Source organism: Columba livia, chromosome 3 (assembly GCF_036013475.1).
Source record: "Columba livia isolate bColLiv1 breed racing homer chromosome 3, bColLiv1.pat.W.v2, whole genome shotgun sequence".
Lineage (NCBI taxonomy): Eukaryota > Metazoa > Chordata > Aves > Columbiformes > Columbidae > Columba > Columba livia.
In genome coordinates, this window is record NC_088604.1 from 69,077,873 (window position 1) to 69,093,623 (window position 15,751).

At 35.4% G+C, this 15,751-nt stretch overlaps 1 protein-coding gene across 11 annotated transcripts in view; it reads right to left on the minus strand.

Annotated features, from left to right (window-relative positions):
- STXBP5 (syntaxin binding protein 5) overlaps positions 1-15,751 on the minus strand; it is a 101,769-nt gene that overhangs the window by 15,709 nt on the left and 70,309 nt on the right. For 3 of the 11 annotated variants that reach the window (XM_065057494.1, XM_065057495.1, XM_065057493.1), the window contains 4 exons: positions 13,654-13,719; positions 10,069-10,128; positions 9,926-9,973; positions 2,648-2,698 (listed from right to left, as the gene is read on the minus strand). In XM_065057494.1, the coding sequence (XP_064913566.1) occupies positions 2,648-2,698; positions 9,926-9,973; positions 10,069-10,128; positions 13,654-13,719 (225 nt within the window). The remainder of the gene's footprint in view (positions 1-2,647; positions 2,699-9,925; positions 9,974-10,068; positions 10,129-13,653; positions 13,720-15,751) is intronic. The other 8 variants (XM_021294888.2, XM_065057498.1, XM_065057496.1 and 5 more) reach the window with 8 other exon arrangements.

A 15,751-nucleotide genomic window follows, 5' to 3' on the forward strand; every position in this document is an offset into this window, starting at 1 on the left:
TGAATATTTGAGGACCATGTGTACAAATTCCGGAAGCATTGGAATGGACAGGAAAAAACCCATAAAAAGTAACTTGCGGGACAATACAGGCATTGTGGAGAGTGGACATTCATTCAGGAAAGAGAACTGGGAGTAAAGAGTTTGACTGCATTAGTGTATATTATATACCCTGAAGTCAGGGAAGAATCTGTGATGAGTTAATGGATTAGTTTCAGATGAAAAGGAGGGAACAGTGTGATGACCAGCTACACACCACTTTGTCAGAAAGATGAAAAGATGAAGCTCTTTCGAGCCACTAAACTAAGGGATAGGACCTAGTGGTAATGGTACCACCTGGATTACAACATCGAAGAGCAATGGTATAATGCAGACTATGTTCAAGATAACTTCTGTTTTAGAAAGTGGAGGATAAACACAAACATGTAGTTTAGGATTTTGTTTTGGTTATTTAAGTAGGAAGAGAGGCAGGGTAAAAATTTAAAGACAGAAAAGTAATTTGAAAGAACAAGATCATAGAAGAGCAGGTTTCAGGAAGCCATAGAAAGAACAGAGAGTAAATAAGCACAATGAATTTGGGAGAAAGGCATTTCAGTAGTCTCAGAGCCAGTAGATAGGCCCACATAAATGACCAAAAAAATCCAAGCAAGCGGACAATTGCTGAAGAACGCTATGTAAAAGCTATCCTGCTAGGAGAAAAGATAAAAGTAAAATAAATAAAGATCATAGTTGCCTGAGTTATTTACAGACCTGAAGACCTACAAGAATGTTACACGGAACGAAATGAGGTATCTAAGCGCAGATATCTACACATGTGCAAAGTCACACAAAACCAGTCAAAGGCTATTTAAAATTTGGAAAGGACAAAGTATTTTATGAGTATACAAGAAGTGAGCTGACAAAAAAAAAAATCCATTATTTCAGTAGAAAGAACAGCAAATATTAAGTTATGTAGAACATGCTGAATCTCAGGATCGGAAAATAATGAATTTTGGCTTTTCTCTCTAGTCTTCACAAAAACCCCACCCTTCTTAGTACTTAATGCTATAAAAGAACTGGGAGTAAAATAACAGTAAAAATAGAATAAATCAGATAATATTTAAGTACAAATGTGGTCCAGTTTGCAAAGTATGGTAAAATTCACCCTAAACTGAACTTATCTCTAAAACATTAGTAAATATAGTAAGGAAGAACCAGATAGATTGGGGGTGGGGGGGAAATCAACTTTTTTTTTGCTCTCTTGTGCCAACAAGGCCACAGTTAAGTCCCTCCAGTTCTCAGCACAGCAGTTTTAGAAAGATGAGGAAAAATTCCAAGTCCAGATGAGATCAACAGAAGCCATCCTAGATTTAGACAACATAACCTAAAAAAGGAGAAGGAACTGAACTTTACGAAAAAAATAGTCTGCAAAAATGAAGATTAGAGATATGATGACAGATTTCAGCAGCTTAAAAGATGGCTAACAAAAAGATAGGGAACACTTGTTATCCCTGTTCATTGTGGAAAGGACAAGAAAAAGTTAATATGGAAGCAAGAAAAACTGATTAAACAACAGGGAATTTGTCTGACCAAAAACATTGGAACTTTCTGTCTAGGATTTTTCTAAAAACTTATTTATTGGAGGCTCATGAATAGATGAGGGGTTGAACTGTCAGACATCTGGATCCTTGCCTTAGCAATGGATTAAAGGCTCTCTGAGGGTTCCTTCCAACTTCACATTTCTCTGAGTGGAGCAAGCTGTAAGTGTACATTGTAAATCAGGGTGGTCCCACTCAGTTTCAGGACACCCCAGTGGACTCTTTCCTTGCTGGTAGCAGCAGTTGTCAAATACACAGTTCTGCAGCTGCCTTCTCCTGGGCTTGTGGCAGCAATTCTGCTGGAGGAGGGGAGGCAGCTGTGGCAGCAGAAGGCAGCTTGCACATTCAGGCTGCATCTACTGCTGTAGGTCCACAGCTGTCCCCCATCGTCTTCAGAGAACAAGGCAAGAGAGCTGGATCTGAGCTACAAGCTGGCAGTCAAAGTACTAAAAAAATAATAAATCTACTGATTTGTATGCCATTCTAGTTATGCAATATAATGAGCTTTAGTGCTATAGACTTCACAACTGAACTGCTTACATAAAAAGGTACCATGCTTTTTCAAGAAAAATGAAGTCCTCAGACTGGTCATCCATCCGAACAGCTGTATATTATTTTTGTCTAAAGAGTGGTCCCCAATGACAATTAACATTCATAAAACTACATCCAGCTATCTGTTGAATGGACCCCAACATATCCTGTTAGTCTTAAAATATTTATTTTTTCAATTTAAAAATCATTAGATGATTCAAAACAGGCAGCAATTTTCCTTATATTACCTGCTTATTCATGCTTTTCCTATCACAACTCTACTGATAAAGTGAGTGACAGATGCCTAAAAATTGTGACGGAGGTGCGATAAGCCATGTACAAGACTTGCAGGCTTACCTTATGATGACAGCAATGACATTTTGTGCCTGAGGGCCCCCAAAAAGAGTGGAGTTAAAATTTTAGTTCTATACTTTGAATAAATGCAACATAAAGTCATGGTAGTTTACATAATTTAGGACTCTAATGTACTCACATTCCGTAAAACAGTTTTAGTAAAAATAAAGTCAACTATGTAAACTTACCTAAATCAGGCTTTAACTCAGTTGGCAAACTTAGCTTCCTGGACATCTTTGCTGAAAAGTGAAGTATATCCTTTTTTTAAAATGAATAAACATTATTCTGCTGGCCTTTATTTGCCTCTTTCTCCATATTTAGTATACCATTATTACATTAATTGCAGTACTCAAATAGGATTTCTACTAAAGCAGAGCCTCACTTCCACATGGGAGGGTTGCAAAGTAAAGCACGAAAAATACCAAAATCCCCAAATACAGAATTTTATGACTTTTGCCAAGCTTCATTTCTCCTCAGGTTTTAGGCAGAACTTGATGGACTAGATGAATTTTGCTTTGGCTCAACCTTGAGTTTTACCTCCTCAGGTTAGAAGGCAGAACACAGACTCTTGGCTATTGCAAGAATCTGCACTAAAGTTTACATAAAGTTAACATCCCGTCCCCTCTTCTCTTTGAAATATTTAAAATAGAGAAAAGATGAACTTTTAATTATGCTAAAAATCTTAATGTACATGTGTTAAAAGCTAGTAATGAGATGCAATTCGCAACCTTAGAAGAATGAAGGCGTTACAGAGAATAATTACAAAATCAGCATCATACAAGCACTTGCAACACTGTCAAAAAAAAGTAAAAATTTGATAATATTGCTGAAGTAAAAAATAGCATTTGACCTCATCCTTGACTTGGAAAATTGTCTTTATAGGAATGGAAATCTTACAGTCCATTTAAAATGCAGTACAATACTAACAAATGCTGCTATAATAGAAGTTACTAGTACTAGTACACTAGTAGCCATATATCCCTATAACATCTTTCTTACAAGAGTTACTGGAGGAGGAATAATTTTGACATAGCTTAACTACAAGACCAGGGCTAGACTCTGAATTTATTTCCCAGCCACACACTTGAACTTTGATATATCATTTAATTCACTCTTGTAAGGGTAATACTTCTCTACCTAAAGTAGATGTTGAGAACAGCCTCTTAATTCTATGAGTATCTTGTAACGGATACCCACCATAAAGCAGCCTGAATCTTGCTGCTTCTCTCAGCTAAAGATTGAGCTAACTCATTCTAATTATCATTTTAACAGGAATCATTCAATTTTCTATGTATCCTGAAGAACAGCATGTGATTTAAACTTACTTCCACTCCTTCAAAAAGTGAAATGCTTCATTGTATCATCAATCATGCTCATCAATATTGCAAGTGCTAGTCATCTGAATAGCTGAACAGTTTTATTCCTGTCATACATTATAAAAATTTGAAAATAAGACTCCAGAAATAATCTAATTTCCTTCATGTGTCAATGTTACAAAGTATGCCCTATTTAAATTAAATTGAAATTACTTACTCTCAGACTGAAATTCTAGTCACTAACTTATTTTAGTGTAGGTTGAAACTGGAAAGCTACATGTTTTCTACCTTCATCCTTGCATTGGCACTGGCATCTGCCTAGCTTAATGGTGAGGCCAAAACTCATCTGAATGAAGTTTCTGCCAAGGGTTGTGGTTTTTTGGTTTTGTTTTGTTGTCCCCCCCGCCCAACAAGATCAGCTCCTGTTTCTGGTCAGAGCTCAGCTCTACAAACAGAAAAACATTAGTACAAAACATCACCAGTGACCAAGAGCTCATCTTATTGCTGTCAGCTTGAACTTGAAACAGCTTGAAAGGAGATCATGAAACCCTATCTGGAACTGCAAATTGAAGGATGGGCATTTCTCATCGTAAGACTTGTTTTCTGTGTTAGACAGGTAAACCATAAAAGCTGAGATACTGAACAAAAGCTCAGGTATGGACACAAATTATTTGAGTTATTTTTGGCTTTTCACAGCTCTTACCATGTGTGAATACTAGCAATGATTAGTTAACTTAGTCATTTGCAGACTAGAATTGTCACTTTTGGCTTTTCAAATAGAAATGGTTATTGGGCAATTTTAATAACTCTGAGAAAAATGACCAAAAAAAAAGTACTAGGTAACATAGCAGGTAACAACAAGTACAGGTAAATGTGTTGGATTCTAAGAGTCAATCCACAATTTTATCTTTTTCATTCCTTAGTGAAAGGCCAGCTGTGTGAACTAGCTGGATAAGGCAAAACAAATTTGTCAAGACATCATTTTCTACGAACAGTGATCAATGCCTCATTAATATCACAAGAGGATACATGAATTGTTAAGAATGTAATTGCTAGAAATTGTGAATTAATGTGCTACACAGGAAAAAAAAATCACATTTCAAAACATAATGTGCCAAAACCTTCTATAATTCAAAAGTAAATAGGAAACAAGAATCTATTTAAATAGCAGTAGTGCCATCTTGTGTTTAAAGAATAAAGTGGCTAAAGACGCAATAAGAAAATAGGAATATTTCACCTGCTATGCTGTTTTTAAATGGTACTTAGTATACAAACACCTGCTTGTATTCATATCTGGCTTATGGTTTACAACACTTTTGGAAAACTCAGTTTTGCTATGCCTCAGATGAAAACCAGCAACATGCTAGACAACTACAATATAAAAGATATACATCTAAGAAATGGAAGAGACATGCTGGACATCTACAGAGAGAGGGCTCAATGTCAGGCATTTTACTGCAGTCACACAACAGGGCAAAGGCGATGGTGGCTGCTCCTGCTGGGGCTGGCTGAGCTCAAGGACCAGCTCTCATATCAGAGTTTAATACCTCTCCTGGTGGTGGTGGCGGCTGAAGACAAACTTTCAGCTGGTGTGAGAAAAGGAGACAGAGACCAAGGAGCTGTTTTGCTCTGCCTGCCACGCTGCTACTCAAGGCAACAACTACTATTTTGCTTGTGTTTATACCTGTATTTAATACTCCTCTAAATTATAAAACCTAGAGTCATACATGGGCACATATACATTCTTTCTTCTGCTAACAAATATAATCAAGCATCATATAAAGGTATGATATTGGAGACCTGTCCAAAACAAACACTTGGGATTCTTGGAGATTTCTCATAGATCAGGCTTGAGGGGGCAGGTGTTAAAATATGAAGAGTTACCTTGGCACAGTGTGTTACATTTCAGCACAGGAGAGTCAACCAATTCAATGAAGAAAACCTGAAGGCTGAGACATGACTGAACTATCAATAGAAAGCTGTAACTTAACAGTAATAGTAACATTTTATTTGCAGTGGGTTTTCCTGAGCTGATATTTTACCATGTATAGCACATCAGTTCGAAAGCTATAGAGCAGGGGTGTCCAACTCAATTTCACCAGGGGCCACATCAGCCTCGTGTTTGCCTTCAAAGGGCAGAATGTAGTTTTAAGACTGTACATTTATACAGTGAAATTTGAGTTGGACACCCCTGCGTATAGAGTGATTTGTAATCCATTCCCTATGCAAGGAAGCAGTCTAAACCCTTTAAAATACCTAAAGATTATAAAGGAAACAAGTACCTTGGTGTTTTGGTAGACAACAGAATTTTACATGAAGCTCATTTCATTTAACATTTCATGAGCTTAGAAATTTTTTAGACAAAGTTCCCAAATTTTTCTCTATTTGACAACTACATAGAAGTGGTAGATTTACATTACCAGTTTCAAGATGTTTAAAGAATTGAATATTGTAACCAGTGACAGTAAAATAGAGAAATACATTATCAGTGCTGAAATCTCTGAATTACATATATAAATAATAAAACTACTTTAATAGAGAATGTATTGAAATATGAACTTGATCTACCCAATATTAGGTCAAAGTATGAAAAATGCATTGGAAGAAACAGTGTTACTCTGGCATTAGGGTGAATGAGTACTTATGAGCATCTTAAGATTTTATTCCATGAAATCAGCACTAACAGTCAGTGACTTTAGCACTGTTTGAATAATTTATGAGTACACTTAGAATGAAACAAATGTGAGAAACCTTACGTTAATAGTAACACCAAGGACTATAGAAATTTGGAATTAAAGCTGTTCTGCTTAGATCTGCCTACTAATATTGTTTGCAATTCCTTATACATTTTAAAACTGCAGAAAATAAATGCATTTTCCTGAAAATTATGTGACATGTAGCCTACTGAAATAGTTAGTGCAGGTCTTAGAATCTACAATATTTTGCAAGCACCTTTACTAAAGCTTCTTCCATTCATGGATGTTACAATACCTCTTCACCCCTGACCTGATTTGTAGCTATACATTTAATTGCATAAATCTCTTCATACCAAATAATTAATTGAGTATGGGTAACAAAACAGCTCAAGATTTTGCTTTCAGTGAAGCTGGATCACAATGACTTTCTGTAAAAATGACATGGCATTAGAAATTAAAGGCTACCTACCAATTCTTCCTCCTGTAAGTTCACCTACATTTAGTAGACTTCTCTGTACTATTCCACAGCACATTCATACTTTCAAACATTTGCCATTCCTAAGACAAACAGCTGCTTTTAATAATGACCACAGTACTTTCTATAATTTCTAGAAACAGTTCGTTAAATCAAGTATCTCCATACATCCAAGGCAATTACAGCTTTTCCAAAGATCACCTCTGATGCAAATAAAAGGGAAATTTGACCCAAAAGCAACATATTCACAATACGTCTTTAACTTGAATTACTACCCATTCCTTAGCACAGAACACTCACAACTGAGTATTTAGAAAAAAGAGAAAACTAACTGATCTTAACAGTATATATATAGCAATGCTGGAGTGTTGGTGCTTGTTGGTATTCATACCATCGTGCAGTCTTAGATGGTTTTTGATCCTTTAACAAAGCAAGAATCCTCATTTAATACTGTCACTAATGACAGAAATCTGTAGAAATGAAGATGCCTCTACATAAGTTTTCAGTAAGAGCCAATTGACATTGGCTTCCTATTTCTAAAGGCATATGTATTATGTTACCACCTGACAGCTCTACCACTGAAGCAAAATTACTTTTCACTTTGCAAGCAGGATCCCCTTACTCACTGTTCCCGTGGGACAAAAACCACAGGAATGATGTTAAGAGCAACTGAAATTATCAATGTAAATAATTCTTGTTCTGTTTCACAATCTATTTGACAGGTTATTTTACACACTGTCAAAGACTGGAAAGAACTTCAATTGATGGCACTAAATGCCAGTGCAAAGAATGACAGCCATGCTACATACATCGAATTCATCCATGTGAAGACAGCTGATGGTAAACAACATTTCATACAACATGGTCACGCTAATGACAGTAAATAGCACATTTTACATAACTCATTGTCCATTCACATTTAGTTGGCAAGTCAGTTTAAAACAATGAAATGCAAAACCATGCAACTATTAACACCAAAGAAGAGGTGTTTGACTTATGTGGAAGAGTTTAGAATATAAGTTCAGGAAGAGCCATGCAGAGTAAACATGCTAGATAAGGTAAAGAAAACACAGCAGTAAAAAAAAAAAAAAAAAAAACAAAAAAACCAAAACCCTCAAAACACAAAACATTCAGAGTACATGGCATTAAACCACTCAAAACTAACAGAACGCAAATAACTAAATTTCTTTAAACTTCCAATGACTGCACAAGATACATAAATCACAGTACTGGCTGACTGGGAGACATTTATGAGTTACACATCAAATGCCTTACTGTCTCAATTAACTCTGTGTTTAACTTACACCCTGAAGAACCCATTACTTGTAAATAGATCGTTTGCTTTTTCAGCTATGAAAAACATTCACAATACTTTCAGTTGAAAGGCTTCAAGCTGAAACAGATGTCAATAGTTCTATAGAACTGTAATTAGCATGTTTTATTAATACCATAACATTACTCTTTGAAAAAAAAGTGAAAAAGTAATGAAGTCACATTCAAACAAACTATGTTTTTTTGCACAAGATAGGTGGTCTTAAGGTCAGAAAAGGCTGCACTGAGACAGAAGGGAAACATTTTCTCATGAACAGGCACCGATATAACATGAACAAGATTAAATGTTATTTTTCTCAGATGAACTAAACATTAGTTTCTAGGTAGCCTGAATTTCCTTTAGGAGAATATATTAACCAATACTCATGTAAATGATACTCTCTTTAATGACAGATGAATTGACATGGCATACTATTGACAGCCATTTGCTTTCTTGAATTACATTTTGGTTTCCAGTGTCTCAGAACTTATCTTCCCTAACATTTCTGTTATCACTGCAAGGACGTCTCAAACTAGTACTGAGAAAGGGCATGTTCTTGCTCTTCCTCATTCAGTACCTCAGATTCCAAAGACGACTTCATCATACTCTTATTTATCCCACTGAATTTTGAATTATTTATCTTCTTAATTACTGAACTACAATAAAAGGCATTAATGGTTTAAGAAAAAAGTTAAATTGCCAAACAGCAAATCAAAGGGATACTACAGGAAAATAAATCTCTTCCTCCTTAGTCTTAAACCTATGGTTCAATACAACCTATGAAATGGCAATTCAACAAACGGTTTTACTATATAATGTAGTTTCAACCTTTTGATCTGACTAAAGGGATAAAATAAAATCCTCCTGCAATGATGTACTAAATGAAAACAAAATGAACGATGAACACAATAATTCTGAAATGAAAATAACCACATCCCAGTTAAGGAAGGAGAATCCCTTTCCCAAAATTAAATCAGTCTTTCATCTTCATTTATTTAAAAACCCCATTGTCAGAAGCAGAGTTTATTTCAATCCAAGCATTAAAGGGTTCAATCTACCTGCATACAACATATTCCAAAGCAATTTTGTCACCAAATTGTTAAGATACAAGTCTGGAGCTGGTATGGTGTTGTGTAATTGTTGGATGCAGAAAAGTAAATACAGTTCTGGAACAGTAACCGGACATACTTATATATATGACCAAGTTCTCTTCCAGATGATTAAAGGAAAACATGATACTACCTCTATTTTGACCATAGTCATATGGAAATCTGACCATATGGCTATGAATGCAACACACAAAAGAAAAATTGAATCAGCCACATGTTCTCAGTGAGAGCATACCTTTGCTAAAGTAGTGGAATAATGTTGTGAATTGCATAGACTGAACTCCTAGTACAGATTAGAATTTCACCCATCCAGAAAACAGAGAGGTTCAGTTGTAAAATCAGAGAATTTAAACCACCAATATCCTTTATTTTTATTAAAATGATTGTACCCAGTGTATTTAGTACAGAAGCAGCCCATAGAATTGCCAATTAGCATAGAGAATGAAGAATTAATAACTTAATGCATTGAGATTTGAAAAATTTATTTTTTTTGCTGCTGGGTTAGTGTTGCATAGAGTAAGACACTGGAACAGAGCAGAATTTTTTTCTAGTTCCTACCTATGTCATTGGCTACCATCTTGGAAATCTTTCTGCTTTTGGTCTTCACTGGAAATAATATTTTAATAGAAAAGATCAATCTAAGTATAACAAAGGATGATCTAGAGAAAAAAATAAGACTATAGAAAAGAAAAATACTGTACCCTTTTCTATAAAATTATTCATTTTTTGATCATCATCAGAATTGCTTGGTGAACCAGAACCTATGAGTGAAGACAGAATGAAATGGATATACAAACATTTATCTTTGACAAGAAACTAATGTATTAATACATGCTTTGAGTTTAAGGAAGATGCAAGATGTATTAAAACATCAACTACTGATACCAGCACTCTCCGTACCTGTACTAGATACTATAAAGTGCAAATTATTTTGGTATGACAGGAATTCTGCCATATTAATCACAAAAATTATGACATAAGCTACAACATTGAACAGTGCAGCAAGTTTATTGCTAGAAATATTCCCCTCATTGAATAAATGCTTACATTGAATAACTAGATTGTGTCAGGAACCATGATTAGGACACCAAAGATTAACCTAAATCATGTTTCAAAGAACAATGCCATAACAAACTCAAGCTGTTTTGTTTTGTTTTTCCAATACAGTAGGTCACTGTTGGGCCACCATTCTTCAACTATTTTGCAGACAATTCAGAGCCAATGCTGCCACCTGCAACTATCCTGAATTCTTAGTACTGAAAAACCAGCAGTGGCTATAGCCCACAATGTGAGGTTTACCATTGTCATGAAATTAGAACACAGCTGAACTAAAAAATGCTAGATTTCATTGGATTGTATATTGTGGAAGTATAAAATAAGAATGGAATGCAAACACTGACATTTGTGAACACAAAAACTTGACAGTTTGCAGTGCTGTACAATGTTTTATGGGTCAGATAAAAGCTCCCAAAGCCTAACCTTATTATCATTTAACTTAGGTAGAAAAACCAGGAGATAAAGTTATCATTTCTCTAGCATTTTCACAGTATTTCTATAGCTCTGTGTTATTAAAACTGTAAGATACTCTAACTTGTATAGTCCCATTCACAGTCCTCTCAACTGTATAACCACCCACTGGAGGAGGCTGATGAAAGTTGGCTTCCACTTCTCTTCACCTGGGCATGGAGAGGTAGAAGAGATGGAAGATTTGGATCACTTGAGCAAAAGCAGAGCAGCCCCAACAGTGGCTGGTTTGTTTTACAGATCTCTCCATAACAGTCAAAGCAAATAACATGCTCAATTGCCAATCCCATCCTCCAGTTTTAAAGCTAATAACAAGCAAATGTTTTGGGCTAGTGTATTTTCCTCTTAACTAGAAAGCCTCCAGACTGAAAATTTTATTAAAGTCTCTCATCTGTACTACATCTCAAGCTCATCAATACTGTGCAGCTGCTTTCTCCAAAATGTCATCTCTTATCTTGGAAAAGAGAATGCTGTTTTCAAAATTCTTTCCAGTCTTGTGCTCTTGCCCAGAAAAGATATAAAAGTTAATCCAAACCTAAGGAACTGCAGCTCTTCCCTCTTCAAACACCAGCAAATGATTTCTGTATTAGGGAGGTGCCTCCCTCCGAGCACCTTTCTCAAATGCAAACTGGAGAAGCCTGCCAGGAACCTCATCTCATTTGCCAAGAGCTGGGAGGAGAGGACAGAACCAAGGGAAGCAAGGCACAGCCTGAGCTCATTATTTCAAGATTCTATTTTACAGGGGAAAGCAACAATGTTTTTTTCCCCTCCATCTTTTGTCCACTCCCTATTTTTGGTACTTTAGACTTACTTCTCTTTAGTACTGTGCATACACCTAAGACATTCTATACTCTTTCACAGAACACTCTGCCATCCAAGCTTCTAGATTTTACTCTAATATGAACCAACTTCAAAATAGTCTTCTCAAACAGTCGATGCATAAATTGGAGCTTGATTTCTACCTCCGCAGGGTTAGGAATTTCCTCCTAATTCTGTTTCCTTTTAAAACATTTGAATCCATCTATTCTAAATTGCCCCCTCTTCCAATTTTCTTAAAGAAATATCCAGATTGCATTCATTTTTAACCTACTTCAGCAAACACAATTGAGACAATAGGGAGGGAGGTCACTATTAAATATAGGATTTTTCCTTATAAAACCTTTATTTTCACCTTTGGGCTTTCTTTCATCGCACTGTTAGTGGAAACAGTGAATTGAGTTTCTCTCCAAATTCTGACCATAAATCCTCTAATTCAAATTAAATAATGTTTTACAAGTTTTAGCAGTACCAGTTGGAAGTGGTTTGGGCTCACATTTGAGTGATACTAGAGGAAGGTGGGGAAAAAAGGAGACAGATTAAGGGCTACAACACATTAGCTGTTCATGCACATACTTTATAGCAGTCTATCAGAAGCTAATCTTAGGCTGGACTTCAAGTAAGAATTATCATCAGTCTCCTCAATATTGACAGAGAAAATAATTTACTAGAATGGCAGCACTGCACAGCAAGTTATTAATAGACACTGGTCTTGATATTTAAAAGTGAGACAGCAAAGTTGCACTTTATCCTAAACACCACAAAAATAATGCCTGCATTAAAAAATGATGCTGAAGGTGACAACTTCAGCATGCCAATGCTTAGCATCGCACAGGTCTGTCATGAAATCACATCTTCATTGAAGACTTTCAATCAAAATTGCCAGCCAGATTTTGCTTTTACTATAAGTTTGCTCTAAGTAAGGGTTAGAAAAAAGGGAAATGACATTGATTGATCCAGATGAGAGTTTTGCAGAATTTAAAATTAACATCAAAAGACAGCAGTTGTCAAATCAGAAATTAAAATTTATGTTAAAGTTTCTACTAGAGCTACAAACATGACATTTTGCTTTGTTATGCTTTCAACTTAGCTTTGAAAGATACAGGCTACAATAGAAAAGGAATCTATTATTACATTCTTATTTTCATTACCATTTTACACTACATTCCAAAGAGTACACATACTAGTTTAGGTACTGAGTAAACCTGTAATTTTGTCCTTTATTCTAACTTGAGTACAGCTTTCAATTAAGCAGATTAAATGACCTATTACTTGAGAAATTCAGAGGTGAAGATAAATTTTTAGCTACTACATGAAATATTAATCTTGAATACTATATTGACATGCACTAGTAAGTTACTTATATGGCTATAGCCTCAACTAGTCAATATTAAACAAAATTTTAAATAGTATTACATATTACTAAAGCTTTCATTTAAAACAGTCACATGCAGTAGTGGCAAGTAATAAAAAGAAAAAAAGAAGAGGGAGTGTTACTTGGTAAGGATACCAGTTTCTAAAGACCTCCAATTCCAAAGAAAAATAGTAGTTTACCACTTATGAGGATGCAGAACTAGTTCTTTTTACATAAATAATCTTTACCACTTTTGAGGACTCTGAAACACAGACACATGAACTGTTACAGGAATTTGTGCATCTCTAAATGTTTCAAAATTCCATTGTGCAGTATGTTCCCTGAAGCATAAATATTTCAGATTATCTCTCTTCTCACTCATCTTCATGACACAGTCCTATTGCATCTCTTAAATCAGCCTTGTTTTAAAAATGCAGTTGTGTAACACAGCAAAATTTATGACAGCCCAAACACTTAGTGAGAGACAACAGGTTCTATATAATTACTTAACTAGTAAATGTTCACTTAAAGCATGCCATCTTCTGGCCAAATAAAAAGCTTAAGACTGAAGATCAGAGAAAGTTATGATTACCTGAAGTGGGTGATTTGCAGCGATCTTCTGGTACCACGGCACCTTCATTAATATCACAAAGACCTGCTGGAACACAAAACCAGTGTGTAATAAATAAAGCTGTTATTTTATCTTTTTTTTCCACTGCACTTAGGAATTTCATTTATTTTTAGCCACAAAGCGGCCAGTTGTGATTGAATTCATGTATAACTTTTTAAAAAACATTTGGACATTACCCACAGTGTCTGTAGTCACTTCTTCCTACTGAAATTTTCTTTACAAAATCCACCATATTTTCAGCAAGACAGACTTATCAGAACAGTTAATTATTTACATCCTACAAATATGTAAGAAATTTCACCTTCGCTTTGAAAAACCTAGCATTATATTAAAAGTTCAATTGAAAAAGAAAGACAGATGAAAAAAGACCTTTAAGAATTACAAGCATGTGTGCAATATGATGTGTAAAACACAGTGCCCTTTTTCAAATTATTTTCCCACTGTTACAGTAAGCTTTGTATTTGCTGATGCATTGCTAAGTCCATTTTACAGCAAAACTCCTTAATGATGTTCCTTACAGAATTTAGGTTCTAGGGTGTTTATGGAAATGTTCTTCCTTGTATGGAGGAATGTCACTAAATTTTAACAATATCGTAATCTTATGATTTGAATCACTGCAGTATGTTCATAGAACGGTTTGGGCTGGAAGGGACCTTAGATATCATCTTGTCCCGACCCCCACTGCCACAGGCAGGGACACCTTCCACAAAACAGGTTGCTCAAAGCCCCATGCAACCTGGCCCTGAACACTGCCATTTTCCTTTTTGACAATAAATTGCAGTCAAAATGGCCTAAAATTGAGAAAAGTGCATTTTATTGATATTTTAAGGCTAATAACTCATCTTTCGATTTATAAAATAAAGTTTCCTTCAGAAACTTCATTAGGTGATACTAATGCAAACAAGCTTGTAATACTTAACAGTAGAAGTGAAGGATATTTGTTAAAACGAAAGGTTTTTGCATGCACACAAATATTTCAAATAGTCAAAAAGCCTGAAAGGTGTAATGGTAACAGCTAAGGCAATGAAGGCTTACAGATGCAAAGCCTGCCTATACAGCTACACTCTACACATTCACTAGTGAATTTGTAAATATCCACTAACAGCCAACAATAAAAAAAGGGAACAGTGCTACTCTTCCAAAGTTTTAGAATTTCCAAATGCTAACACAGAAGTTAATAATTTAAAGGAAAAATGTTCTCCTGAAATATATTAGTGTGGAACACATTAAAAGTATATTGCATTCACAGTTTCATTTATGCAAAGTATATTTTTTTTAAAGACTACTAAGAGCATGTACAGCTTGAACCTCTAAACTCAACGACTAGGATTGATGTGAAATTATCAAATGACCATAAGGCTTGGTTAAGCCTATGCTTAACAACAGTCCAGGAACCGATTTCAACTCCAAAATGTATGGCAAAATCCCAGGTAGAAGCTATACCTTTCCAATACACAGGAGAAAGAACAAAGCAATTTATTTCTCTGTCATTAAATCAATGAGCACTATGAGATAATTGTGGTATATATTCTCTAATAAAGTGTGATTTGACCTCTGAAAGCACCAGAGTTTTAAACATTCATGGGTGTCTAAATGTTTTGTACTAGACCAGGTCGTGTAAAAAGATTTTTCAGAAATCCAGGTGCTGCTCTCTCAACAAGCAACACAAGTTGTAGAGGGTAGCAGTACTACAGGAGAAAAATCTGTACTGTGCTTTCAGAAATAGTTGTGTTTCTAGATCATGCTCATTTGGGAGCCAAACTCTACAAATCCAAACACACAGTTCAGGAAACTAATTTTGTCTTCCCCAGAAAAACTTAAATTAGTTATCTTCACAGGAAGAGTTTAACTTCTCACACTAGTTTTCCTATGAAAACTAAAATCCTGCATTGACAAGAATAGTCTTTAGCCAAGAATGAAGTCACACACCTGCATGCTTGATTTCTTTGTGAGAAGTCTTGAGGCTACAATTTGATTAATATACATCTTCACAAATAACTCATATCAACTGATCCACAGAGAACCCCCAAAACATTCTATCATAAACCTATACAAAAGT